This window comes from Triturus cristatus, chromosome 10 (genome assembly GCF_964204655.1).
Source record: "Triturus cristatus chromosome 10, aTriCri1.1, whole genome shotgun sequence".
NCBI classification, from domain to species: domain Eukaryota; kingdom Metazoa; phylum Chordata; class Amphibia; order Caudata; family Salamandridae; genus Triturus; species Triturus cristatus.
In genome coordinates this window covers 1,054,801,655-1,054,828,305 of record NC_140593.1, presented here as the reverse complement: position 1 = coordinate 1,054,828,305, position 26,651 = coordinate 1,054,801,655, and the positions used below count along the sequence as shown (strand labels likewise).

At 45.1% G+C, this 26,651-nt stretch overlaps 1 protein-coding gene across 1 annotated transcript in view; it reads left to right on the top strand.

Annotated features, from left to right (window-relative positions):
• The window catches only part of FOXK1 (forkhead box K1), a 283,908-nt gene that overhangs the window by 154,303 nt on the left and 102,954 nt on the right, over positions 1-26,651 (top strand). The window contains exon 3 of the mRNA XM_085629187.1: positions 15,604-15,757. Coding sequence (XP_085485313.1) covers positions 15,604-15,757 — 154 coding nt within the window. The remainder of the gene's footprint in view (positions 1-15,603; positions 15,758-26,651) is intronic.

Sequence of the window (26,651 nt, the reverse complement as noted above, 5' to 3'; positions counted from 1 at the left end):
AAAAGAGATGTTTCCATTTTAATGTCCTATTCATGGTATTTAGTTTCGGTTCACGTTTAGATGTTCTTAAAGCGCCATCTGGTGGTAGCTGGGAGTTCGTTTCCATTGCATGATTTAATGTGTTGTAAATCATTTGAATGAAATTTTCTGTTCTCCTCCATACTATCAAACTTTAAGACCTCGCAGACCCCTGAAACGATGGGTTGCAAGACTGCAGAGTCTTTCTTCCTACGTCTTTGTTTGGTGGCGGTGATCAGCGCTCAATTTGAGGCGGTGGGGGCCACTGGCACTCACTCGGATCTTAGTGCCCGGGCATGAGCCAAGCCCTGAATATATTTACTGTGGAAAACATACAACAAAAGTAACGTAAAATATAATAAAGTCTATTAAAACAATCATTTGCAATGTAATAGGTCTCGAATTTGCGAGAGTATAAGCTATTGGAATTGTAAATGACAATGCCCTTTATTGATCTGTTTTGATAATTAACGCATTAATAAAAGGCATTGTCATTTACAATGCCAATAGCTGAAACTCTTAGAAATGCGAGACCTATTTAATTTCAAAGAAGCAGCCGCCATTGTTTCTGGCTGCTTGGAAAGTAAAAGCGCGCATGGTGGTCTGAATAGTGCTTACAAATAAGACATACTGTGTAACAATAGAAGTAAAAGGGCCAGTCCACATGGGAGGTTACAAATGAAGACAAGATGGCACTAAGGAGAGACTAACTAGTCTATTAACGAATCAGAAGCCAGAATTTACAAAGGACAATGACACAAGCAAATGAAAAATATGGGTGGAGAGTGGGCAGAGCTTCAACTCCATACTCCAGTACAGCATGCCTCACAGAGCAGCGCATGCGCTGCCCAGGCTTGACCTAAAAAGTATATATATTTAATATACGGTATCCTTGACATTAATAGGGCACATTATAGCACTGCACTGAAAGTACTTATTAAAAGTGATATTTTTGTACAACTGTTCATTTGAACATACATATTTGAAAGTGTCTTCATATGCGAAGAAAAAAGTTTTGGTGAAATAAAATGGGTGCATACGATCACACTATTAAAGGCGGAAAGCTGCGATTTGTCCAGGTTTTCCGTTTCACTTTGAGGAAATCAGCCAGTAAATGAGTAGGTATTTACCTTTTCTTATGTTAAGGCTTTGTTTTTACCTAATGGTACACTTTTTAAAATGTAATGGTAAATCGAACATGAGCACCAATTAAAGTACACAAGGACACCTGCATTGCTTATAGACTCTGGGAGATTAAGTGATTTGCCCAGATTCACAGGATGTTGAGTCGATGCTGAAACTCTTAACCTGTTTACTCAGTTGTGCAGTTAACACATCTGTCTATGACACCACATTCTGAGGGAGGGAGGCAGGCAGAAACTACTTTAAAGCTCGGCTCCTAATGGGCTCGATGTACCAACAAGACCTCGAGCTGAGCCAGAGCCAGGCTTCAGGCTCAAGGTTTCAGCGGCTTGTCCACCTCTAAGTAAGAGGGAGAAAAATACACAAAATGAAAAAAATAGAGGAATAGAAAAATGAACAAAAACATCACGGAGGGAGAAAGCAGGAACGTGTAAGAGTGAGATAACCCTTTAGCTGCTAGGCCCCCCGTGCCATGCGTTTTTTTGGCTATATGGGGTAGTTTGCGCTGAGGCCCCCATAACATTTTATCCACATGAGGTAATGATTCTCAAAGTACGGCCCGCAGGCCACTTGCTGCCCGCCATACCTTTCCATGCGGCCCGTGTGGAAAACAGCAGTCATTATTTAGCTTTTTGGTCGATCCATGGGATTGCATTCACAGTGAAAAAATGTAACCATGGAGCATGCTCAGAACATTAGTGTGTAGCTGCTCACCGGCCCCATAACCTCTCCTAGTTCTGCTCAGTGGCGTCACTCCCTTGCGGCCGGCAGAGGAAGAAAGAGGCTTTTAAAACTGGCATGCAAGTTGCTGGCTTCCCTTTCTAGCCCAGCATAGACATCCTGTCTTACCTGCCCTCAGCCTTTCCTCGCCACCTGCGTTTAGCTCCACAGCTGTGCATTATTGCCAGCCCTGCCTCGCCACTGGAACCATCCAGAATAAAAACTGACCTCTCCTCATCCTGTGGGTGGCTTAGAGCATTGCCTCTCACCTGATTCACCCTGAGCTCCTCTGAAGCCAAGCTGCTTGCAGAAGGGCACTTGACTGTGAAAGTGCAACTCGTGCACTTCACCGAGGATCTGCAGCCCCGAGTTTCATTTTTTAAAGTAAATCAGGAGATGGGAGGCACCTGGAGAGCAGTGAGGGGGAGGCAGGGTGGGTTTGCTGAAGCAAGGGTGGAAGTTCCAAGGGGGCAGAGAAGTTGACTTTAAGGAGCCAGGTGCATGATTTCTAATGTGGTTAATATAAAATTGCAATATTTGTAGTATTAGAAAGGGTTTTAATGCATTTACTAAGCTCTTTTTCAACCTGTACTTTTTGCAGCCAACATAGTTCGGTTTTTGATTGGTACATTTTCTAAAGTAAGTTCAGCTTGTCCTAGGAACAGAGCAAGCACAGGGAGATGATGGACGGAGCGCTGAAACTTTTCAGACACTCGCCTTCAGTCACAGATCTGGGTTGAATTCATCATCATTCTTTAGCTCACTTTGCCACCCCAGTTCAGACACAGCTATATGCAAATCAGTCATGGCGCTGTTCCTCATGGGAACAGACCAGCCGAACTGCTAAGTTAGGTCTTCCCTTGACCTGAAACAAGCATCCTGGGACCGGTTTTGGGGTAACACCCCTCAACAGCCAGGCTAGCTTGAATCCAGTGGCAACGTGAGCAAGGGACCCACGTCTGGGCATACCCTGCCAACTTGGGGCGAATAAAGCAAACACAAGGAGATGATGAACGAAGTGCTGAAACTTTCCAGACACTCACCCCCAGTCACAGATCAGGATTGAATCCATCATCATTCCTCAGCTCACTTCGCCACCCCAGTTCAGACTCATTTTAAAGCAAACACAAGGAGATGATGTATGTCTTTCATCTCCTTGTGTTTGCTCTGACTTAGGAACAAGGCTCATCCTCAACAGACAACTGGACTGAGTCTGAACCTGCTTTGAAGAAGCATGGTTGTTTTCCTTGGCAGGTTTCTCACGATTTACAGAAGCTATGACGAACATACAGAAGGTAAATGTTAATTTGGGCTGCTTTAAAAATACAAATAAAAGATAAAACGTGTGGTCATTTAAACCAGAAAATATTGTCAAGCAAATAAAAAAAAAAAAACATGTTTGCTGTTGGCAGGAGGAGTTGTTGTGCTTTGTGTTAATGATAATGGCAATTACGTTGTACTTTACTGCCTTGTTTTGAGTAAGTAAATTAGTTAAGTAAGTAAAATCCGGTGCTTCTATTTTCTGTTTTTTTGATTTAGGTCTGGCCTTTTTCAGTAGGCAGTTGAGCTTGTTGTAAGAGTAGAGCTGCAGCCCTGCCAAGTACCAATCATCGACATGACTAACGCATTTTAGTACTGGTGTCCACATCACTGCACTAAAATTCTGTGTCACGCATCATAGAGCACATGGTGCAGTGCAGAAGCTCAAAGCATTGTTGCAGGTTTTTAGTTAGCTTGCTAGACAGTAGATCAGTTGGCCCCTGGCACTGGGCCCATTTCCGGACTGGCATGCTGTGTGGATTTCAGTTTTAGCCTGGCTAAGTTGTTTACTTTATTTTGTTAAAATTCAATAACATGCAACTGCCTCTGGGCCCTGGTCAGTCCTGGTCTTCTCCCATGGTTACTCGGGAAATGTTCCTAGCATCCTCAGTCCTCCTGTAGATAGCCCTCTATGCTGATTGCACAGTGAAATTAGACCTGCTTGGAATCTATTTTCCAGCCCTAACACATACACAGAAGGTCTGCCTGCAGACATTGAGCAGCAGTAACAGCGGTACCCAGGATATGTTGTACTTCCTCTTGACACCAGTGGATTAGGGATTCAGGTGCAAGCTGACAGTTTCAAATACTCTAGCATCATGGTGACCTGAATCAACTGGGAGATCTCAATTGCAGGAGGCTAGTGCTGATGGGCCCTGGGGGTGCAGAATCATTGTAATGAAGACCCTGCCAACCGGTAATACCAAGGTCTGCGGAAGAGAACAGCATGTGCACACTGAGGGTGGCTCTGATCAAATCTAACTTTGCACAGACAGGTCATTCTAACACTGTGCTCCTGAGGAAAGAAGTTGCACCAGAAGTAGGTTGGTGACTGTCCATTTCAGGGGGTTTTCAGGAGTTGCAAGGCCTTCTTGGGCTTCTCATTGCCCAAAAAAGGGAAAATTAGGATATTTATTCCTTTACATGGAGTTCATTGCTTGGGTCTAGTCACAACAAAGTGTCTCTCACAGTGTCCCTGTTCTGCCCAACTTAGCCTGGCCCACTGAAACAACCTCCCCCCCCCCCCCCCCCCCCCCCTTCCGGTCATCTGTGCGGCCCACGGTGATAACCCAGACTGTCCATTTCGGCCCTTGAAAAAATGTTTGAGAGTGCCCATGACATAAGGTATCCACGCGAAAATCGCGTCCTTTTCTTCCAACATCCTGTGGATTCTAAAGATACCGAGGGTTTGTCTATACCCCTGGAGGGGACCCAATAATTAGCCAGAGTACAGCTAAATTGTGGGGGGAGTTAGGGTGAAAAATTGCTGCAGAAGAAAGCGCCTGTGTTTTTTGCCTGCATCTGGTATCAACGAATGGTTTGTGGTTCTAAAATCACAATCTTCCCATCCTTCAGGAACCGGCAGGCTTTTGTCAAAAAACCAAAATGTTCTATACAGTTTTGGTATTTTACTCGCACATAGCCTATTTTTCCTCCTTTTTGTGCTTTCAACCTCCTTCCAGTTAGTGGTAGAAATGGGTGTGAAACCAATAATGGATCCCGAAAAGCTATCTATTTCTGAAAAGTAGACACAATTCTAAATTCAGAAAGGGGTCATTTGTGTAGATCCTTCAAGGTTATTGAAATTGATTTGAAAAAAGCAGATATTTGTGCCTACATTTTCACCTATAACTTATAACTATGGTAGATCTTTAAACCAATTTACCGTTGCGTCCACGGAACCTTTCTGATTGCGTGGATATAGGATATAAGTTTTGTAGGTTAACCAAGAACCCAATGTACCCAGGGCCAATAACTGAGATGCACCATGCAATGGTTTTTCAGTACCAGGTTTACAACAATTCATTTGGTAAAATATAAAGAGTGAAAAATAGGTATCAAGGATATCTATGTATTTCTGAAATGGGAACAAGATACAGAGTTTAAAAGCAGTGGTTATTTGTGCATCTCTGAATTTGTGGGTACCCATATTAGCCTGTGAATTGGAGGGTATTTTTCAAAATGACGTTTTTGCACACTATCTTACATTTGGAAGGCAGAAAGGCAAATGGTAATAACACTGGGTTCGAGGCATATGAGCTGTAGATTGTATACCTCAGCATAGATCGCCACCTGGTGATGGGCTCGTATGTTTGCAGTTTGTTTGTCGAAGAAGTCTGTTAGTCACGAGATAGGTGACTCCTCCATATGGTGACAGTGCGCATGGGCATCGACTCCATCCCCAGATTGTTTTTTTCCACCATCGGGTTCGGATGTGACTTGCTGCGCTCCGGGTCAGTGTCGTTATCGAAACCCCCTTCGACGCGCAGTCACCTACCACTCAACGGTATTGTCTCAATGGCTCTTTCCTTTCTCGACGCGCTTCTTCTACAATCGAAAAAACTTCGATAAACTTCGACACGGGCCGGTGGGCCTACCCACGCCGATTCCGATGGTAGTCGATGGAACGGACTCCCTTCAAGAAATGTCCCCAGTGTGGTGCTAAATTCAGACACTCGGACCTACACCCAGTGTGTAATCTCTGCCTCTCTCCGGAGCATCGAGAGGATACCTGTGAGGCTTGTCTATCTTTCAAGCCTAAGAAGACTATTTGTGATTGTCGGGCTCGACGCCATGAAATGTCCTGAGGAAGCGGCTCCATTCCGGACATCTTCCATCCAGACCCGTCAGCATTCCGGAACAAGCCCAGGAGGAACAGGTCTCAGTCTCCGAAGCAGATTACTCCGACTTCGAAGACGCAGTCACCCCAGCTCACCGGACCGCGAGTACCGAGACCTCTGCCCCACCCAAGCCCATACCAAAGGCTCTGGTAGCACCTTCGCCACAGGGGCCAGGTCCATGCAGGTCCAACATTTCAGATGCCCCGCCCTCGTGCCCGAGCCAACCAAATTCCGGTACCAAAAAACCACCTTCGGCACTGAAGTCCAAGGCTGCCGATATGCCACGCCCTCCTCCATCGGCACCGGAAAACCCTTCGGCGCTGAAACAGCTGAAGGATAAACCCTCGGAGCTGAAGCAAAATGGAAAAACTTCGACACCGAAAACGTCTGAGCTGAAACAATCCAAAGAAAAACCTTTGACTCCTAAACCCCCGAAGCAAAAGACTCCGGAGCCCCAACAACCGACACTGAAGTCTTCGGAACCAGAAAAGTCTTCTAAACCGGACACTATCCCTATGCCTAAACAGTCTAAGACTCCTCATAGGGAGAAATCTTCGGCACCGAAAACAAACACGAGCTCCGAAGAACTTTTTGTCCCGGATCCAAACTAGAAAATTTATATCCATCCAAACACTGGTCATATTCTCTCCAAACAACCTGCAAAAAGGAAACCGGACCATTTGCAAAATTCACCGGTTCGGCTAAAAGAAGAGACATGGGCACTAACACCTCTCCACCCCCTCCTCCACCTATTGATCCCAATGTACTTATCGCTTCAATACACTCTCCAGAACATGCTTTTCCACTCTCACAACCAGAGGATAGTGATAATGGAGATGGGGACGGACAAGGGGATGATAATGTAGTTCCACAAGAGAATGATGATCCCCCACAGGAGCCAGATCCATGGAGGGACTATAATACAGATCCTGACTTAAACAACAACCCAGATCTTTTTCCCTCTAAGCCATATCCACCAGGCGATAATGTAGGTTTTGCTCAATTAATCCATAGGGCCGCAACATATCACGGGGTAAATTTACATTCAGATCCTGTAGAGGAGGATTTTCTCTTAGAAACTTTTGCTCAGCCACAAAAATCTTCGCACGTCCTACCAATGTATAAAGGAACACGCACCAGAGGTGTTTAAGGACCCAGGATAGACAAAAAATACAAAGCAGCTCCCAGTGACCCCATATACATTACGGGTCTGCTTCCTTTAGATTCCCTGGTAGTAGCTAATGCATGTAAAAGGGCCAACTCTCAAGGTTCAGCTGACACCCCACCTCCAGATAAGGAATCCAAATTATTAGATGCATCAGGCAAACGTATGGCGTCTCAAGCTGCAAACTATTGGAAAATAGCTAACACACAAATCCTTTTGGCAAGGTATGATAGGGCCCACTATGATGAGCTGGAGAAGCTCATTCAACATCTACCTGACGAAAACAAAGGTAAAGCCAATGACCTCATACAGGGAGGCAAATTGATCACAAATACATTCGATCAAATGTGCTCTAGACGCAGCAGACACCGCGTCTCGCTCAGTCAATACTAGCGTATTGTTACGCAGGCATGCCTGGCTCAGGATATCTGGAGTTAAGCAAGAAGTACAAAACAGTAGCCTTAATCAGCCCTTCGACCAAGAGCACCTGCTAAGTCCATGGGAGCCTTACTGTTATCTTCTCCTAGAGGCTCCTTTCGACGCTCCTTTTATAGGGGTGGCTCTAAAGCCAACACACCAGAGCACCCATCCTCATCCTACAAAAGCCCCAATCAGAGCTCCTTTTCCAAAGGATACTTTAGGGGAGGTTACAGGGTTAACCACAATAAGGGCAGAGTCCGGGGTGATAACACCCACAGCTCCCCTACCACCAAGCAGTGACTTTACTGCGCTTCCCCCCCGACTATTACACACCTGACGCCTTTCACAGTTCCTACTTGTCTGGAATTCCATCACTACAGACAAGTGGGTAAGACAAATTATTCAGTATGGTTACTGCCTGGAACTCACATCCAGTCCCCCACACATTCCTCCCAAACACCGTCCAATTTCTACAGAACATCTGACTCTCCTCAAACAAGAGGTTCTCTCTTTTCCACAAAAAAATGCAATAGAACCAGTCCCCTTACCCCATCAGGGCACAGGGGTTTACTCACTCTACTTTCTCATTCCAAAAAAGGACGGCTCTCTCAGGCTAATATTAGACCTCAGACCTCGAAACTTCTGCATCCAATCAGACCACTTCCATATGGTCACTCTCCAACAGGTGCTCCCATTACTTCAACAAGGCGACTTTCTCTCCACTCTGGATCTAAAGGATGCCTATTTTCATACTCCCATTCACACCTCTCACAGAAAGTATCTCAGGTTCATGGTGGGCGGACAACATTAGCAGTTCAAAGTCCTCCCATTCAGGGTAACCACAGCACCCAGAGTCTTCACCAAATGCCGCGCAGTTGTAGCAGCTCATTTAAGAAGGCAACACATCCACGTGTTCCCTTATCTGGACGATTGGCTCATAAAAGCCAAATCTCACAACAGTTGTGTGCAGCACACACACAGAACTATCCATCTACTTCACGACTTAGGTTTCACATCAAACCTTGCCAAGTCTCACCTTCAACCATCCATCATACAACAGTATCTAGGGGCTACTCTAGCCACCTCAAAAGCTCTAGCATACCCCAATCCAGGCAGGATTCACTCCATGCAAACTCTAATACTACAATTTCAGCCTCAACACTCGTTGCCAGCTGAAGTGTTTATGCAGTTAATCGGAATGATGGCTTCTTGCATCCTAATCGTCCCTTATGCAAGACTCCAGGTGCGTCCCTTTCAGGAATGCTTAGCACATCAGTGGAACCAGGCTCAAGGTCAGTTGACAGATCTGGTGTTGATGGACAGCCGCACACATCGCTCTCTGCAGTGGTGGAATACACATAACCTTTCCAAAGGGCGGCCTTTCTTCGACCCGGTTCCTCAGATAGTACTAACAACAAACGCATCGCTCACTGGCTGGGGAGCTCATCTACTAAATTGAACTGTACAGGGACTATGGACCCCTCAACAACAACAACTCCACATAAATCACCTGGAGTTACTAGCAATATTTTTAGCTCTAACATTTTTTCAACTCTTGCTAATAGGCAAAGCTGTCCTGATACGTACAGACAACATGACAGCAATGTATTACATTCAAAAACAAGGAGGAACACACTCACTCCAACTCTCACGCCTAGCGCAAAATATATGGAGATGGGCTATTCCCCAAAGGTTATACCTTCTCGTACAACACCTCCCGGGAGTACACAATCAGATCACGGATCTGCTCAGTCGACAAACGCAACACATTCACGAATGGGAACTTCATCATCAAGTCCTTCTTCCATTTTTTCAAATGTGGGGGCACCCAGACATAGATCTGTTTGCCACACATCACAACGCAAAATGCCCAACCTTCGCGTCCAGGTATCCACACCCATGATCCAAAGGCAATGCGCTCTGGATGAACTGGTCAGGCAAATTTGCTTATGCTGTTCTGCCTCTCCCACTATTTCGGTTAGTGGTTCAGAAACTCAAACAGCATTCCCTCACAATGATCCTACTTACTCCAACATGGGCCCGACAACCATGGTTCACAACCCGCTTGGAACTATCAGTAGTTCTGCATCAAAAGCTACACCTCTCACCCATACTTCTTACACAGAACCATGGAGAGATAAGGCATCCAGATCCCAATCAACTCAACCTTGCGATCTGGCTCCTGAGGTCATAGTTTGGCTACCTCAATCTCCCAATAGATTGTATGAACATCATCAAAGAGGCTAGAAGTCCTACAACAAGAGCATGCTATGCAGCAAGGTGGAAACGATTAGTTGTTTATTGTACAAATAACAAAATCAACCCACTAGATGCTTCCATTCAAAACATTATCTGTTACCTCTTGCATCTACAACAGTGTAATTTGTCATAAACATCTATACGGCTACGTCTAGCTGCAATAGCCGCTTACCTCCAAAACAGACAACACCTGTCTTTATTTCGAGTTCCTACAATCAAAGCGTTTATGGCAGGACTTAAAAGAATAATTCAGTCTGGAAACTCAATATTGTCCTTACCAGTCTCATGGGTCTCCCATTTGAACCTCTACACAAATGTGAGTTACAGTTCCTCACTTGGAAAGTAGCCTTCCTGGTAGCTACCACATCCCTCAGGAGAGTTAGTGAACTCCAGGCATTAACCATACAAGAACCATTTTTGCAAATGCATCATAGTAAAGTGGTTCTTAGGCCTAACCCAAAATTTCTGCCCAAGGTAGTTTCCGCCTTCCACCGTAATCAGTCTGTTGAACTCCCAGTTTTTATCCCTCAACCAGACTCGGTGGCAGAACGTGCTCTTCACACGCTAGACGTCAAAAGGGCATTAGTATGCTACATAGAAACAACTAAACCTTTTAGAAAGACTAAACAACTCTTTGTATCTTCTTCCCCACCTCACAAGGGCAATCCAATCTCAAAAACAGGAATTGTAAGATGGATTGTCAAGTGCATACAAATCTGCTACCTCAAAGCTAAACACACGCTAACCATTCCCCCTAGAGCTCATTCCACACGCAAACTAGGGGCTTCTATGGCATTCTTAGGGAATATTCCTCTAGATGACATATGTAAAGCAGCAACTTGGTCTACACCGCACACTTTCACTAAACACTATTGTGTAGATGTGCAAGCAAAGCAACAAGCTAGTGTGGGCCAGGCTCTATTGAGAATGCTTTTTCAGACCATTGCAACGGATACAGTTTGCCACCGCTGAGGAAGGAAACTGCTATATAGTCTATGCTAAAGTATACAATCTACAGCTCATATGCCTCAAACGGAAAATGCTACTTACCAGTATGCATCTGTTCTTGGCATCTATAGCTGTAGAGTTGTATACGCCCACCCACCTCCCCAGATACCTTTATCCGTTACAGTATTATCTTACTTAGATACATTACATATGGACATGTGGAGAAGTGTAGCTCACTGGTTAGAGGAGGCATACCCTGAAGCAGAGGTCAGACCCGGGACCAGGGTTCGATTCCCGACGCGGCAGGGTCTGGAGCCCAATTGTCCACGGACTCGATAATTCTCGCTTCGGTGCCTACTCTAAGCACGAGTTCACACTATGCAGCTCTGGGCAACAAGCTTGCTTAATCTCCACAACGGCCCCCCGCGGCGGGATGCCTGGCTTTCACCTTGGGGATGCCCAGTACGGGTTATCTCACAGGGAAAAACCAGGATGGGTTCCCAATGCAAGCGCCGAGATGCCCAAGGGTAATTTGAGCGCTATATAAGACCGCACATACATACATACATACATACATACATCCTTTTCTACTTTACTACTAACTCCATCATTACCATTCATGGCGAAAAGCAATCTGGGGATGGAGTCGATGTCCATGAGCACTGTCACCATAATGAGGAGTCTGCTATCTTGTGACTATCAAAGACTTCTTCGACAAAAACAAACTGCAAACATCCGAGCCCAACACCAGGTGGCGATCTATGCTAAAGTATACAACTCTACAGCTCTACATGCCAAGAACAGATGCATACTGGTAAGTAGCATTTTCCTTCTACTATTCTGTGTCCCCCCTAAGTCTCCCGATAAAAATGGTACCTTACTCGTGTGGGGAGGCCTACTGCCTGCAGCAGGAACCAGCCCAAAACGCAACGTGGACATAGCAAAATTTTCCAGTGAAAACGGATCATTTTTTTGCATTGTGCCTAGTTGTGGATTTTGAGCTCTAGTTCAGCTGGCACCTAGGGAAACCTAGCAAACATGTACATTTTTTTAAAGCTAGACTCCCAGAGAAATCCAGGATGGGATGACTTGTGTGGCTCTCACCTAGTGCTGTTACCCAGAATCCTTTGCAAACCTCAAATGTTGTCAACCCCCCCCCCCCCATGGAAATTGGGCCCAAGCTCAGCCGGCACCTAGGGAAACCTAGTAAACCTGTACATTTTTGAAAACTAGACAACCAGGGGAATCCAGGATGGGGGTGACTTGTGTGGCTCTACACAAAAGTGAGGTATCATTTTTATCAGGAGATCGAGGGGAACACTGGGTGGTGGGTAATTTGTGCCGGCGCAGTGATCCCACAACCTTTCCACACAGAAAAGTGAAGAAAGTGTAACTTTTTAGATAAATTTGAGGTTTACAGGGGAATCTTGATATTAAAACGCTGGAGGATTGATGCAGGTCTTGCTGCCACCCAAGCCCCATCCATGCACACCACCAGCCAAGTGACAGTCCACGCACACCACTTGCCAAGCGACAGTCCATGCACATTGCCAGCGAAGCGCTTGTCCATACACAGTCGGAGAAGTGCAAGTCCACGCTCACCTCCAGCAAAATGCAGGTTCTCACAGAGCCAGCCAAACACTAGTACACATAGACAGTCAGCCAAACTCCAGTTCTCTCACACACAAACCTTCGCTAGTGTGTAGTGGTTTTCTACCTAGTGGGTAGTGGTAGGTAAGCCTATAAATATCGCTGATCTGCCCCCAAGGGTGGGAGAAACGGCCAAAATGTGTCCACAAAAGTGGGGGGGGGGGCGCAACCCTTGCCTAAGGGGCCGCTCTGTGACATGCAGATGACCATATCTCTGGTGCCTAGTGGGCTTTCTGCCCCTCTGCGGGGACATTTGTTTGGGGGATGGGGCATTGACATCCCCATTCTGAGCAGCCCCCACCCCTAAACTTATTTTAAAAGAAAAGTCCCTGCCTTCTTAGTAGACTTTCTGCCCCCAATATCTCCCCAGGGGAGGAGCAGAAAGAATGTCAATTTGTTTTTGAGTGGGGTGAGGGCATTGGTATGCCCATTCTGGGCACCCTCCCCCCCGGAGGCAGATCTGGGGCTATTGCCACCATCTGCCCCCTAGGGGTGCAGAAAGACTGTGCCTATTTTTGAGTGGAGTGGGAGCATTACAATGCCCATTTAGGGCAGTCCCCGCCCCTAAATTTACATCAAAGAAAGCCCTGGTTTTTAGTGAGCTTTCTGCCACCATGTGCCCCCCAGGCGCTGAAAGACTGTGGCTATTTTCATTTAGGAGGTGGGGGCATTGGCATGCCGATTCTGGGCAGCCGCACCCCTAAATTTACATAAATATGTAATCCCTGGCTCCTAGTTGGCATTCTGCCCCCATGGGAGGGCAGATTGGGGCTATTGCCCATGGGGCAGAAAGACTACCCGCCTTGTTTTTTGGAGGGTGGGGGCATTGGCATGCTCATTTTGGGCAGCCCCACCCCTACAAATACAAATTAAAGTAATCCTTGGTGTCCAGTGTGCTTTCTGCTCCCTGGGGAGTGGGGCAAATCTGGGACTGTTGGGGGGGGGGGGGGGGTCAGAAAGACTGAAAGTGCCCAGAATTGTTGGGGGGGGGGGGAGCAAGAGCCCTTGCTCAAGGGGCAATTCCTCCTTCCCTGGTGTCTAGTGGTGGATCCCCTTTCCAGCGATACCTCTCCTGTGTGATTCGGTGCTTGGGGGGGCTGCTATAGCTGGTTCATTTCAGTTTCAATGTAATGATGTCAGCACGCCATGCATGCGTTCTTCATTACATTGAAAAAATATAAAATGCCTCGAGAGGTTGGGGAAGCTCATCCCCACCTCCAAAGGCAAACAAAATGAAAAGGAAATCCCTCTGTTTACAGCAGAGGGATTTCTCAGTGGTGTACATAGGACGTAACGGTTTTGTCCTCGGCACACTAGCGCCACAGCCGACGACGTTACTGTTACGTCCTCGGCATGGAACCTGTTAAAGGAGCAGGAAGTGTCTGGTGGTGAATTAAGGTGGATTCAAGACTACCAGCCTTGGTACTCAGAGCGCTGACATTTAATAGCACCGGGCGCTGGCTTCTGAACAGAGCTTTGGGCACCAGCACTCGTTCTCCTACAAATTGAGCACTGGCATTGATTTACGCTCATTACCAACTGGTGATCTTGCTTATAGCTCACTCGTTAATGTGATCACCGTTTGTTTGCAAGTGTGCCGGATTTGTATACAACCACCATCAGAACTCAAATTGAAACGTCCAAAGCAGACAGGGCAAACATTGAAGAAGCATGTAGACTCTAAACTGCTTTGTAACCCATAGCAGTCAATGTAGAGAAAGTAATCAATGCATTGCTGCTAGGGAACATGGTTAGAGACAATGGTGCTGGAACAATTTTCAGAGTATCGGCGCTGCCATCAATGTTACATCACAGTAGTCACAGGGGTCTGTGAAAATCCAAGCATCACATACAGAACATGTATAGTAAACAAGCCACTCCCATTCTGCAGGAGAGTGGTATGGGTGTGCTATGTATATAGTGGTGAATTTTGGAGCATGCTGTTGTAGATATATCACTAAAGCATGATGTAGCCACTGTCATTTTCCCTTCAAACAGCCCCCTATTTTAGAATGACTTTACTACAACCCTAGAGCGCACTGTAGCGGGCTCTACTGGCCATTAAAGGCCCACTCCAGTGTTAAAGGCTTGAGCTAAAGGCTTTGGACCGGGCCTTTAATGGCCGGTAGAGCCTGCTACAGAAGGCTCTAAGGCTATTAGAACATTCCGCCCCTAGAGGGCAGAATGTTTTAATTTGTAAAACAAAGGCCTCTAGGAGACTGATGGGATGAAAATCCTCATGTGCTCCATGAGGCCTTTTGTTGGCAGCAACGGCTGTGAACAAAAATTAGGATGTTGGATCTTTGGACTTCTACCGACCGCACTCTATTGTTTTCAATGGAGCTCCCAACGTTCCAGTGTTATAATAAGTACACACCTTTGAAGAAACCTCTGAAGTGCGTCTGAATCTTTGCCAGATTTCGAAATTCTCATTAACGTACCACATAAAATTTCTTACAGTTCAGGTGCGGCCAGCCACCGGTACTTCTGATCAAAGCAATCTGGAAAGAGAACAATCTAAAAACAAATATTTATGCACATATGACAGTGACGCGTCTTCATATTCTGCCCTGTTTATGATATTTTCTAATGTCTGCTTTACTTGATTGGAGTATCAAAATAACATGCTGCTGCATATTGAAGTGTGTATATATTATACAAGGGATTGAATAATAAGTCTTTAGTGGTAACCCACTGTGCTATTTGTTTTCTATAGAAAGTTACAATATAGAAAATGTAGATGAAATTGAATTTGCTTGTTAAGACTTATGATTATATTTTGTTTTTGACTTTATCTTTGTAAAACTTCAGCTTGTAGTGCTAAGCTTAGAATATCCCATAAATGGTGGTCTGGTTCATTGAATAACTTGATTGCTAAACTCGGCAGGAACGGGACAAGTTCTCTAGGTTCCTTCACTTCAACGAGTGAACAGAACGTGGAGTATGTACAAGGTGCATGTTTCTAGGTGATTTTCTTCAGGTTAGACATTGTGTAAATAAATTGAACTGTGATGCTGCTATTTATTAAATGCAACTTCAGGAAAGACCCACGTGGAGGGAGGGTCATTTTGTGATCTGAGATTAGAAGTCCCGTCTAATCGTCATTCTTTTCATCTTTAGTGTGCCCAACTCCTGCCCAGCAAGTCCTCGTGGGGCTGGATCCTCGGGGTATCGCTTTCGGAACATCGCCTCCGATCTGCAGCTGGCAGCAGAGTTTGCGGCAAAGGCAGCGTCGGAACAGCAAGCAGACGCGTCTGGAGGAGACAGTCCGAAGGTGCAAAGAAATTAACAGATTTTCTTTTTTGCAAATAAGTGTCCTAGTCACATTTCTCAGATTGTTTAGGAAGAATCCGGGTTATCGTATAGATTTGTCTCTATGTAGGACTGTTACTTCCTTTTTTTGTTACTCCAGGATATATGTATGAAGTCTCTGACGTTTGATCTTGAAAACCGAATAAGAGGATAAAACTTTATTGAAAAAAGAAATATATGATGCGACCTAGCATATGATTACTTAATGTGGCTATCGGTATAAAGTGGATTTCTGTTTTCCACCTTCTTGCTCTTCGCCAGAACTTGATCTCTTCTGTTCATGACTGAGACCTCTTCTCCTTTGTGTGGCAATAATCAGACCCCCCCAGGATATGGCGGCGTAGTTATGCAAAATTTGCGGCACAAAAATTGAAATTTTGCGGCAAAAAAAATGAAATTTTGCGGCACAAAAATTTAAATTTTGCGGCAAAAAAATTTAAATTAAGTGACTGAAAGTATTTGTTTGCTAGTCCCCAAGTCCTGTAATGGCTGGCAGCAACATTTTCTCATGTTGCTGGCAGCCAATCCGAGAACTTTCGAGACTATAAATTTCCGCTGGAGCAATCATGGCCCGAGGGAAATAAAGATCCCAGGGCCAATCATAACTCTCTACTTTTAAATTGGCGTGCCCACGCAAGTCTAAGACACACTTTCAAGCCTAAATGCAACCCTGCTGGGTCCCGAAACAAGAAGAGAGTGGATACGTTGATGCCCAATGCTGCACCCTGCTACCTGTCTACTCTCGCCCCAGGGCAGGGTGCAGGCACCCCTACCCTGACTAGTGGCATCAACCCTTCAACTTTCCCACCACGGACCCTGCTTACAAGCCTACACAATGGTTTGCTGTAATTCGATTCTCTACCGGCTGCTCATGCAACTAAAACTGTGCAGTAAACAACAAGTTGCACACATGAATATACTGACTGACCCCCACTCCCCTCACCCTCCACCTATTACTACCCCCTCCTCCAGGGAACACGTCCTAAAAAAAAAAAAAAAGTGGGGGACTAACCAAGTTAGGTAGTATACAAGTGACATCATGGCATGTGCTACCATAGCACATGACGCCACGACTCATGGCATTGAACGTGGGATCACAGGAAGTGATCTCCCTGGGGAAGTTGCTTTCAGTCCCTGGGTCTCTGGGGAGGTTTGACATCAATTTGAGCTTTAGCGTTGAGCAGGGGACAGGAGGAAAAATCATTCTGATAAGAAAGGTGACCGCATCTCTTGTTGTTTTTGTGAAGTCGCGGCTGTCTGGACGATTGGAATGCATTGGCATGTCCAGTCTCAGTAATTCCTGCCATTTCAAAATATTCACTGATTTAAAGTTCCTCCAGCTCAACCTTTCCCCATCCGTGTGTGGGGTTTGCTTGCGGTCCCCATCTGCTCATGCCTGCTAATGCCTCCTTGTGCCTCGTCTGTACCCGTCCCCTGCCATCACTAGCTTTCCAACTAGCCGTGGGTGTTTACAGTGGAATGAAGTATTTCTGTACTGATTTTTGCAGGTTTTTACTAAATTCCTAGAATTCCCCCCCAACAGGGAGTAGTTTTTGCCATCACTTCTAATCCTGATTCGATGCAACCTCCTGTTCGCTCCCAAGTTTGAACTGACATGACTCCGATCCATTTTGTCTTAAAAGTTTTTTTCCTCTTAGTCACTGGGTGTACTGCGTTAGAGGCACAGTGTATAGTGTCTTTACTGTTGAGTTTAAAAGGCTTCAGCTTTGGTATTCTTCTCAACTAGTAACTGGGTCAAGGATTAAAGATATGTAAGTTATTTACCATCTTTATTACTTATTATCCATTATCAATTAAATACGAACTGCCCACACTCTCTTGACTGGATCAAGTTACCTGCTTAGCAGCTTATTTTTTGACAGCCAAATATGGGTACTCAGGCTTTTGTTTGCAGCACTTACCTAGAGTTTTTCTGTCTCACGGCGGGATTTGCCATACATATAATGAATACAACGAGGATGAGCAGGACTAGGAGTAATGAAGATTACCAGTAAGTACTCAGGAACTTCACCAGCCACTTAACCAGCCACTTAGCTAGATTCACCCATAAACCCACTCACAATTTGTCCAAACTGTGGCTTTCCTATCCACATTCCATGTACATACATACCCTTCTTTAGTAATAAACAAACGCACACACATACATACCCATCTTAAGTAATAAACAGTCCGGCCTCTTGTCTTTTTCAAATTAATTTATTAACCTATGCAATATAGGTTTTTTGTGTGTGAAATATATATGATGTCCACTAGGAATATTTTGTGTATGCGAAAATGTAACACGGTTCCGTCTCTCAAATGTTTGTGTAATGCTTGTTAAAAAATAAATAAAAATAAGTGTGGTAACTCCAGGTAATGCTGTTTTGTAAGTAGCACAAAGTTTTCACAAGCATGCTAAAACGAATCCTAAAAATACAGCAAAGTGACTCAATTGAGCATTGTATTCGGTTTGTACGTCATTTTTTGCTTTGAGAATACATCCCGTCTTTGCTTCTGTGTATGGCCAGGAGTACTGGCTAATGTAATTCACCGGGTTCAAGGTGGTTTTTGCACTTCCAGAAAGAGTACCTTTTGAAGAATAAAAGCGATTTTGCTGTGAAGTATACTTTAGTCCTTGCTATACTAAGGGGAAAAAAGACTACAATCTTAGTGCTGATTGGGTACATGGAAATTTTATTTCTGATTAGAATAGCATGAGTTAAAAATAAGATGAAGGCCCTAACTACAATGAAGCAGTCGCACCCGAGAGAGAAAAGTGGGTAAAAAGAGTGTAAAATGTGCAATACTGAGAAAAAAGCATGAATCAACATCAATAAAACTGACTCACTTCATTGACAGACTCAGAGTGTGGCCCATTTCCTCTCTTAGTCCCAGAACAGAGGTCTTCTTCCCCATGTAAGTTAAACATCCAATAAAATTAGCCGGCAAGCCCTGATTTTGTGGGTACTTTTGTAAAAAGCGCAGCCTTTTAACAAACGTGCCGATTTCGCAATTATTTTGCAAATCAGGAAATCCTGGACGGTCTGACTAATACTTTACTCCACATGTGAGACTCCTCAGGGCCCCCAAAGGCTGGCATTTTTAACATCCTTCCCTGTTGACATTCCTCCCCTATTGACTATTAGTTGGCCTTCCCTGTTGACTACTGTTCTTCCTCAACTCCTGGCCCCTGGGCGTTGGGCTCGACCCTTGGATGTGTTCCTACCACCCTCGGCGGGGGTTCTCACTACCCAGGGGGTGCTGGGGGAGTGTACAACTGCCCTGGGGGGTGGGAGGGTGTTCTTACCACTATCAGTCCTTGAGAGGGTTCCAAGACACCCTTGGAAGGATTACATGCTGCACTGGGGGTAGCTTGCATGCCCTTAGTGAGGTTGCATGCTGCCCTGTGGGTGGTTGCTTGCCACCATCTTGGCTCTTTCAGGGTTGCGCCCCACCCTCAGCCCCACAGGGTAACGAGTCCCCCTAAGAGTTGAAAGTTACCCTTGGCCCGCTAGGTGACACGCCACCCTTGTTGCCTAGGAGTAACACGTCACTCTTTGGAGTTGCGTTCCATGGTTGCATGTGGTGGGCCACTTTCGGCCCTTGGGTCCAGCGTGCCACATGCCGCTCTTTGGATTTGCATGCCACCTGTTGACTTGGGTCGTGCGTGCCACCTGTTGACTTGGGTCGTGTGTGCCACCTGTCACCTTTGGATCATGTGTGCCACCTGTCACCTTTGGATCCTGCATGCCACCTGTCACCTTTGGGTCCAGTGTGCCCCTCGCTGGCCTTGGGCCTTGTGTTCCCCTGGCTACCCTTATGTCCTGCATGCCCCCTGCCGCCCTTGGGTTGTGCGTGCCACCTGCCAACCTTGGATCCTATGGTCCGACGTGCCACCTGGCACCTTTGGGGACTGCGTGCCACTGGCCAACATTGGGAATGGTGGGCCACCTTCAGCCCTTGAGTGTTGCACCCCCTCTTTTATGCTTTTATTCTCGCTTAGGTAATGCGTACCCTTCTTGACCCTTGGGTGATGCATGCTGCACTTGGGTGATGCATAGGTGATGTATACCTACCATGGATGTTGCACTCCACCATCCACTTTTCCGTGCTGCCATTAGATGTTGCACCAATCCTCTGCTCTTGGGTGTGCATGCTGCCCCAAGGTGTTGCGCGCCATCTTTGACTGTTGGGTGTCCAGTGCCAAATTTGTGTGTTGGGTGTTATGCTTAGCCCTTGCATGCCCAGGGGGCATTGCTGTACTGCCTTGGCACAGGGACACCTGGATGTTGCTGTCTTGATCCTTGAATAACTGTCCCTTTCCTCTCTTGTCCATCTGTTTCGACCAGTCCGCTTAGCCAACATTGTACTGCGTCCATGTCCTTTGCAGAGCAGGTGCTTTCCCTAAAGCACCCCTGTGCCTCTGGCCCTTTTATGCTATCCAGTTGTTTCCCAGGACTGCATCTGAACATGAACAGTACTCAAAAATGGTGGGAAAGGAATGTCTTTCAGATGTTAAGGATTTCTACACTGTTAATGGTGAACTTCCCGTGGCTTAAATATTCTTGCCCCAATTCTCTTGTACAGGAATAGTCCACAATCTCCCATCGCAGACCTTGTGACTACTTCAAGATGTCCACTGCGAATAAAAATGAATGAGTTGTAAACCAAAGATAGTGAGAAAATGAACGTGGCCTTCAACTGAGACTATTGTGTATTTGCTTTAAGTTTTGGAATTACTATCATGTGGACAAATCTAATCCTAACTAAGCTTCCAATCTACATTGCCAGCAAACCGTCTTGTGATGGCTGCTAATGAAACATCCTCACAAAAATGAATATGAACAAAAAAATGAGAAATAAGCCATCAGTCTTTCCCTTTCAGAAAGAAAACCAAGAATCGGATATTATCACAAGAAACACACTGCAGAAAACAAGATTTACTTTGTTAATTGTGGGAGACCACAAGTCCCCGTTGCCTTGTTTAAGCTTACCTCCACTGCATGTTTTTCTGCCCACTATCACAGTACGCTGCAACTCCTCCTTTGATCAACTGTCTTCCCCAACCCTTTTAATTTCATGTGGGACTTTATTTTCTTTACTGGCTTTGTAATTTCGGTCCCAAGTGAGCCACACTGTCAAGCATGCACAGATATTCATTTATCTGGGATTATGTTTTTGCCGGCAATGTCGATTTAAGCCTTTCCGAGGCTTCACGGTGCACAATTCTTGGCTAGAAGGATTGCCTGAATCTTAAAGGGCTCTGGTATTCTTCTTGTCCTTTTCCCTTCTTAGGAGGTGTGTCAGCAAAAGGGATACAGCTAGGGTCCTCAGCTGTTGCCCAGTGAGTTGAAGGTTTCGGAGACAGCCTTTTGTACCAGCTCTTGAATGGTGATTCCTTTGCCCTCTAGCAGGCATTAATCCATATTTATTCATTCATTTCATTCATTTAATCTTTATTTCGGTAAAACAAACCATAAAAGGTTTTTAAAAAAATAAATAAAACACAAGAATTTCCACAATACATTGTATTGGGCATAGGATACAATACTATTAATTTAACTGAATTCTACATGGAATAAACAACCAATTTTTAGATGTTAGAACAAGTATATCAATTTTTGCAATTTTACAGAGTTCTTAAAAAGTGAATAAAATATAGGTTTGAGGAATAAACATATCGGGACATAAAAAATAATTAGACTGTACAGTTAAATAAATTCCTCTAAACTAGTATATTAAAACTTTCATCAATAATTTAAAAAAAAACAAAAAACTGGTGTATAAGTCAATATATAATTCATGTTGTAATCATAAAGTGCACGTGCCAAGTTCATTATGATTTTACATTTTTCAGCCTAGAGTTTCAAGCCTTCCCTTTTCCTTACCAAGCTTACACCAAACAAATACCTACTAACACTAAAAACCACTGTTTGCGTGGTATCGGATCGTAATAATCTTTCTGCTTCGTGGCAGGATATTTTACCAAGCAGACGACAAATGGGTTTAATCCATTTCTTCCTACATCGTGAATAAGCTGGACAGAAAAACAATAGGTGTAATTCATTCTCTATTGCACCTGAATCGCATAATACACATCTGCCCTCCTCCTCTTCGCCTGACACCCATTTCACGGTATTTCCCTTTATCTGTAAAATACCATAACGATATTTAAGGTATAAGAATTTAGCTAGCTGCGGCTGTATTTCATCTAGGAAGGGCTCACATTTCCAAACTGTTTTAATATGGAGGAACCGTGATGTCAATGATCCCACAGTAGAAGAAAGGGATGAAAAGTTGTGTATAAAAGACCAGTAGGTCTCCTTTAAAAGCTTTTTTGAGGTCGTAGTCAGGCCGGACGGCTTATCCCAAAATTGCCTAAGTCCCAGTTTAAAAAAACAGTCGTGTATGTGCTTTAGCCAGGTCAGGTCTATGCCTTTTATTAAGACCTAGGATTTCCACAAGCCCCACTCTATAATATGCAAGCTCATCCGTGCACCACAGGCGAACCCAGAAAAGCAATGGTCTTAGGTTAGCCTGGTCATCCACATGTTGATATCAAACGCCAAAATCCAATTTGGTCTTTTGCTTTGGCTGCTACAAGTAATTCTGCCCGAATGTTATCCTCCCATTCTTTCCTAGTCAAGGCTAGTAATTACTTATATTCAGCCCTTTTTTCCCTTAAGGCCACTATATTTTTGGTTTTAGAAGCCAAGATAAGCTCGTTTTTTGCTATACGGCATTCTTTATTATACCACGGGCTTTTCAACTCCTTGGCTGCTTTGATCCTATTTTTACATTTTTGGGGATTTTACTCAATATGGGTAACAGGTCTTTGACGAATTTACAGTGAATTTCCACAATCGGAATTTCTGAAACAGGTCGATCTACATACAGGGAGACCCTATCTGCAAACGTTTCATAGATCTGCTTAATTGCCACTTCATTTCCTCCTATCGAGGGCCATTTTAGAGCTCTCCGGTTATTACTTAATAGAGGATCAATATTAGAACCCTCCACTTCTCTGGGCCTTGGGGTTATCGACTGGAAAAGATGGGCCGCCAATGTCGGGCATAAAGGGTAATGGTCACTCTCTGTTCTATCATCGACTCCTAAGTCAAGGGCCATCGGCCACAACTCGATCGAAATTAATATGTAGTCTATGTGGCTCTTTAGATTACCTCTAGTAAATGTGGGGGCTTTTGAACTATCAGAGGGCAAGCGGCCGTTACAGGCTCGTAAGCAGTACCCCAAGGCAAGTCTTAATAGCTGTGCAACTGCTATTGTACAGGGCACTGCCGGGATGCTTTCCAAAGGCGGGATATTATTGGCCAGATCTTCTTCCTCAAAGATATTTTCTAGACCAACCGTAGGTTCATATTTGCGGTAAAAATCGCCCCCCACAATTATCAGGGCCCTTGGTTCGGTCGAGCTTAAAAAATTGTCTAGCTGCTCAATGACCTTCGATTCCTTGCTTGTGGGATATGGTCTGGAATATATATTTAATATATAAACTCCCTTTTTGTCCGGTGTGTAAAATGTTACTCCCAAAATGTCCTGCGAGCAAGTTTTGACTAGTTTAACATCAATGCCCAGAGTTACCTTTACCCAGATAGAGAGGCCTCCTGAGGGCCTCCCTCTAGCTGAGGAGATAGCATCTTTACTAAAGATTTTGTAGCCTACTTTATAAAAGGGTTCTAAGGCCCAAGTTTCTTGAAGCATGATTATGCCATTCTGCCCAATGTATTCCTGCCACACAACATCTTCTACGTTCTTTCTAAGCCCTGCAATGTTCCAGGAGATCAATTTTATCTCTCCCACACAGCACACCTCACTTTGTTCCTTACATCCGTTTTTTATACCAAAATTGTTCTTAATATGATGGCTTCTAATGTCCCTTCTGTTATTCTTTGGTGGCTCTCCATGATTGGTATTTAATTTAATGGCATTGACCAGAACAAGCCCCTTCTCTTGAGCTTGTAACCCAGCTGCCAGTGATCCTGATACTTGAGGTATAAATGATTGTCTGTCTTGGCCGTCCAAGTCTGACAATGCGTGGTATCTATTTGTCAGTGGCACAGGATACTGCCTAGTATTTGAATACCATGGCTGTGGTCTATAAAAAAAAAACCCTAATGGAAGTGTACAGATGTTGGTATTCGTCAAGTGTGTTATCTCAGTTTTATTCAAAATATGGGGAACCAACAGGAGCCTACGAAAATGTACCACTATACAATCTCCATTTATATTTTTACTGGAGTAACCTATCCAGCCTACCCTACGGACCATTAGTATCTCCTTAGTATCTGCTAGCTGAAAAAGTTTGTATTTGGCTAGCCAATCTATGGTTTTGTTCCGTAGGTCTTCCCAACTTTCTCTCTGTCATTCTAAGAGCGGGGACACCAGCTAATATTAGCGTGTATGGGCATGAAGCAGGGGGCAGGTTTAAGATATCCAAATTGGGCTTTAGTTGATCATTAATGGCAGTTTTGCTAGAGTTATAGATCGTCCTAGGGGTCCGTATGTCTTGCCCCCTGTCTGCATTAGAGCATACTGTACAATTGCTCTGTGTGCCTAAGGGATTGGAACCAATTGGTGCCTCCTGGGACCTATCGCCCATACTAACATGCGTTTGTTCAATGGATTTACCACCTTGTGCTTCCCTATTGTGTGTGGTTTTGTCCTCCCTCTCATAAATTCCCCTGTTTAGCTCTTCCACTATTCTGCCCTCCTTACTATGGCTTACGTTTTTTATTGCTTCTTCCAGAAGGTTCAATGTGTTCCAAAGCTGTGTGAAGCCCTTCTTAAAAGAGTCTTGAACATCATTGACCATTACACCAGCAGTTGCACTATTGATGGTGGCATCGATTCCTGTAGCAACTTCCCTGGTGTTACCCCAGCTATGATCATGGAACACATGAACCGTGTCTGTGTGCCAACGGAAATACTTTTGGTTTGACATATAATTACATCGTGTTATATATCTAACCTGTCCGTTGCTTGGGGGGCCATTGCAAATTTAGATTTCTTTGTAGGTGGTCTTCATTTTCTTTTTGCTGGCAAAACTTCGGTTTTTCGTGCTACCACATTTTTCGATACCATAGTCCTGGTACCTCTGCCCACCACCACTTTTGGCGCTGGTTCTAGGTTTGAAGCAAAAAAAGGAGAGTGGGACGGGGATAAAGCATTAATGGGGGACTTAGTAAACAAGCCATCAATAACACCCATGCCAACATCCTGAGTGTCCGCTGAATGTTTACCTCTTTGGGTTAATGGATCCAAAGAAAGACGTCGCTCAGTTAGTTCAATCTCGTGAATCAATAGTGATTCTGCCCTTACCAAGAAGGCATCTAATGTCCCCACTGCTCCCTTACGTTTCTCCATTCCTCAGTTATTAATACGTATGACAAGAGACAACAGGGACAGAGCAACAGTATATATAGGATCCTGAATTTACAGTACCTTCCTGCACCTGCAAGTGTCCGATCCGTAGTTTCCAAGATAGAGTGTTAAGGGATTTGCCCAGCCTCTTCCGGGCTAGGACGGGCCCTCCCGCGCTGCGGGAGCCCTCGCCTGTTCTTATGCGCCTCCTGGCGCGTAGGATGTCGTCAGTGGCAGGCGTGCCGCACAGAATGCTGGGCAGTGTAGTCCCCCAATTCGCGATGGGCAGTGGTCGGCACCCAGCAACAACAGAGTGCCCCCTGGTTCACCAGTAAGGCTTATAGCAAGTGGCAAGTTCCAAGAGCTCCCCTAGTCTCTGAGGAGCCCAGACCAACAACATCACCTCTCAAGGTCCAAGCTCCAGTCAAAATAGCGAAGTTAGGAGAGCTCACCACCCAGTCCCAAGGTCGCCAGCACTCAGATTCAGGGCAAGGATGCTGCGGGTGGCAGGTGGCAGTCAATAGGCCAGTCAGTAGGCCACCGGCACAACCAGTCCAAATTCATCTCTTCCAGGAATTGGGGTATGTTGTGGATTTGGCAGCTTAATGGGCGATTAGATGTCCAAGCGGAGGTCAGGCGGGCCTTGCAACTCTGTGGCAAGAAATCAGAAGTCAGAAGAGGCACTCGCAACACCCGCAAATTCGCGGTTCCTATGGTTTCGTGGTTCCTGCGTGGCAACCATGACTCCGTGCGAGAAATCAGGCGGGGCACCCCCGAATTCGCGGCACCCGCGAATTCGGGCACCTGCGGCTCGCGGTCTCTGTAGTCTCCGCGGCTTGAGCGGCGCTCAGTTGTGGTACAAGAGCCGCTGAAGCCGAAGCCGAAGTTGCCACATCTCTCCTCCTCTCCTTCTCGTGCTCACTGTTCCCGTTTGCTGCTCTCTGCTGCCCCCTCCTGCGCTCTATCCATATTTATTCAGTAACCTATTCTTGCACACTTCCTCATAATAGAGGGAAGCTTTTTCCCTAACCTCAATAAATACAGATGAAAATAAGGCATTTTGTTGTGGAGAAAAGCAAATTAGACCAAGGAATAGTACTATTGTATTGCCTGAGTCTTGTGCTTGTCATCCTGCAGCAAATGAGGCTCCTTGAAGTGCCAGTTATGTACCTGTCACAGGAAAAGTACACTGAAACAAGGAAGGCAGCTGAAAAAAAAGTGAAAGACGAGATAGTTACCAAATAATTCTGTTAATTGAAAACACTGTACTCCAAAGTTTCATAAGCATATGAGAAGAAAATATAAAAGGGAGTACTCCCCTCAGGTGTCTGACTAGCAACGAAAGAGCTAAAAACTGCAGTGCAAGCAGTGCCTAAGGCCATAATATATTCCTGATTGTTGTGTTACAGGTCACTTTTTTTAATACTTTTGAAATGTATAAGTTGTCTTCACAGCATGTGTGGCTGTAGATACCC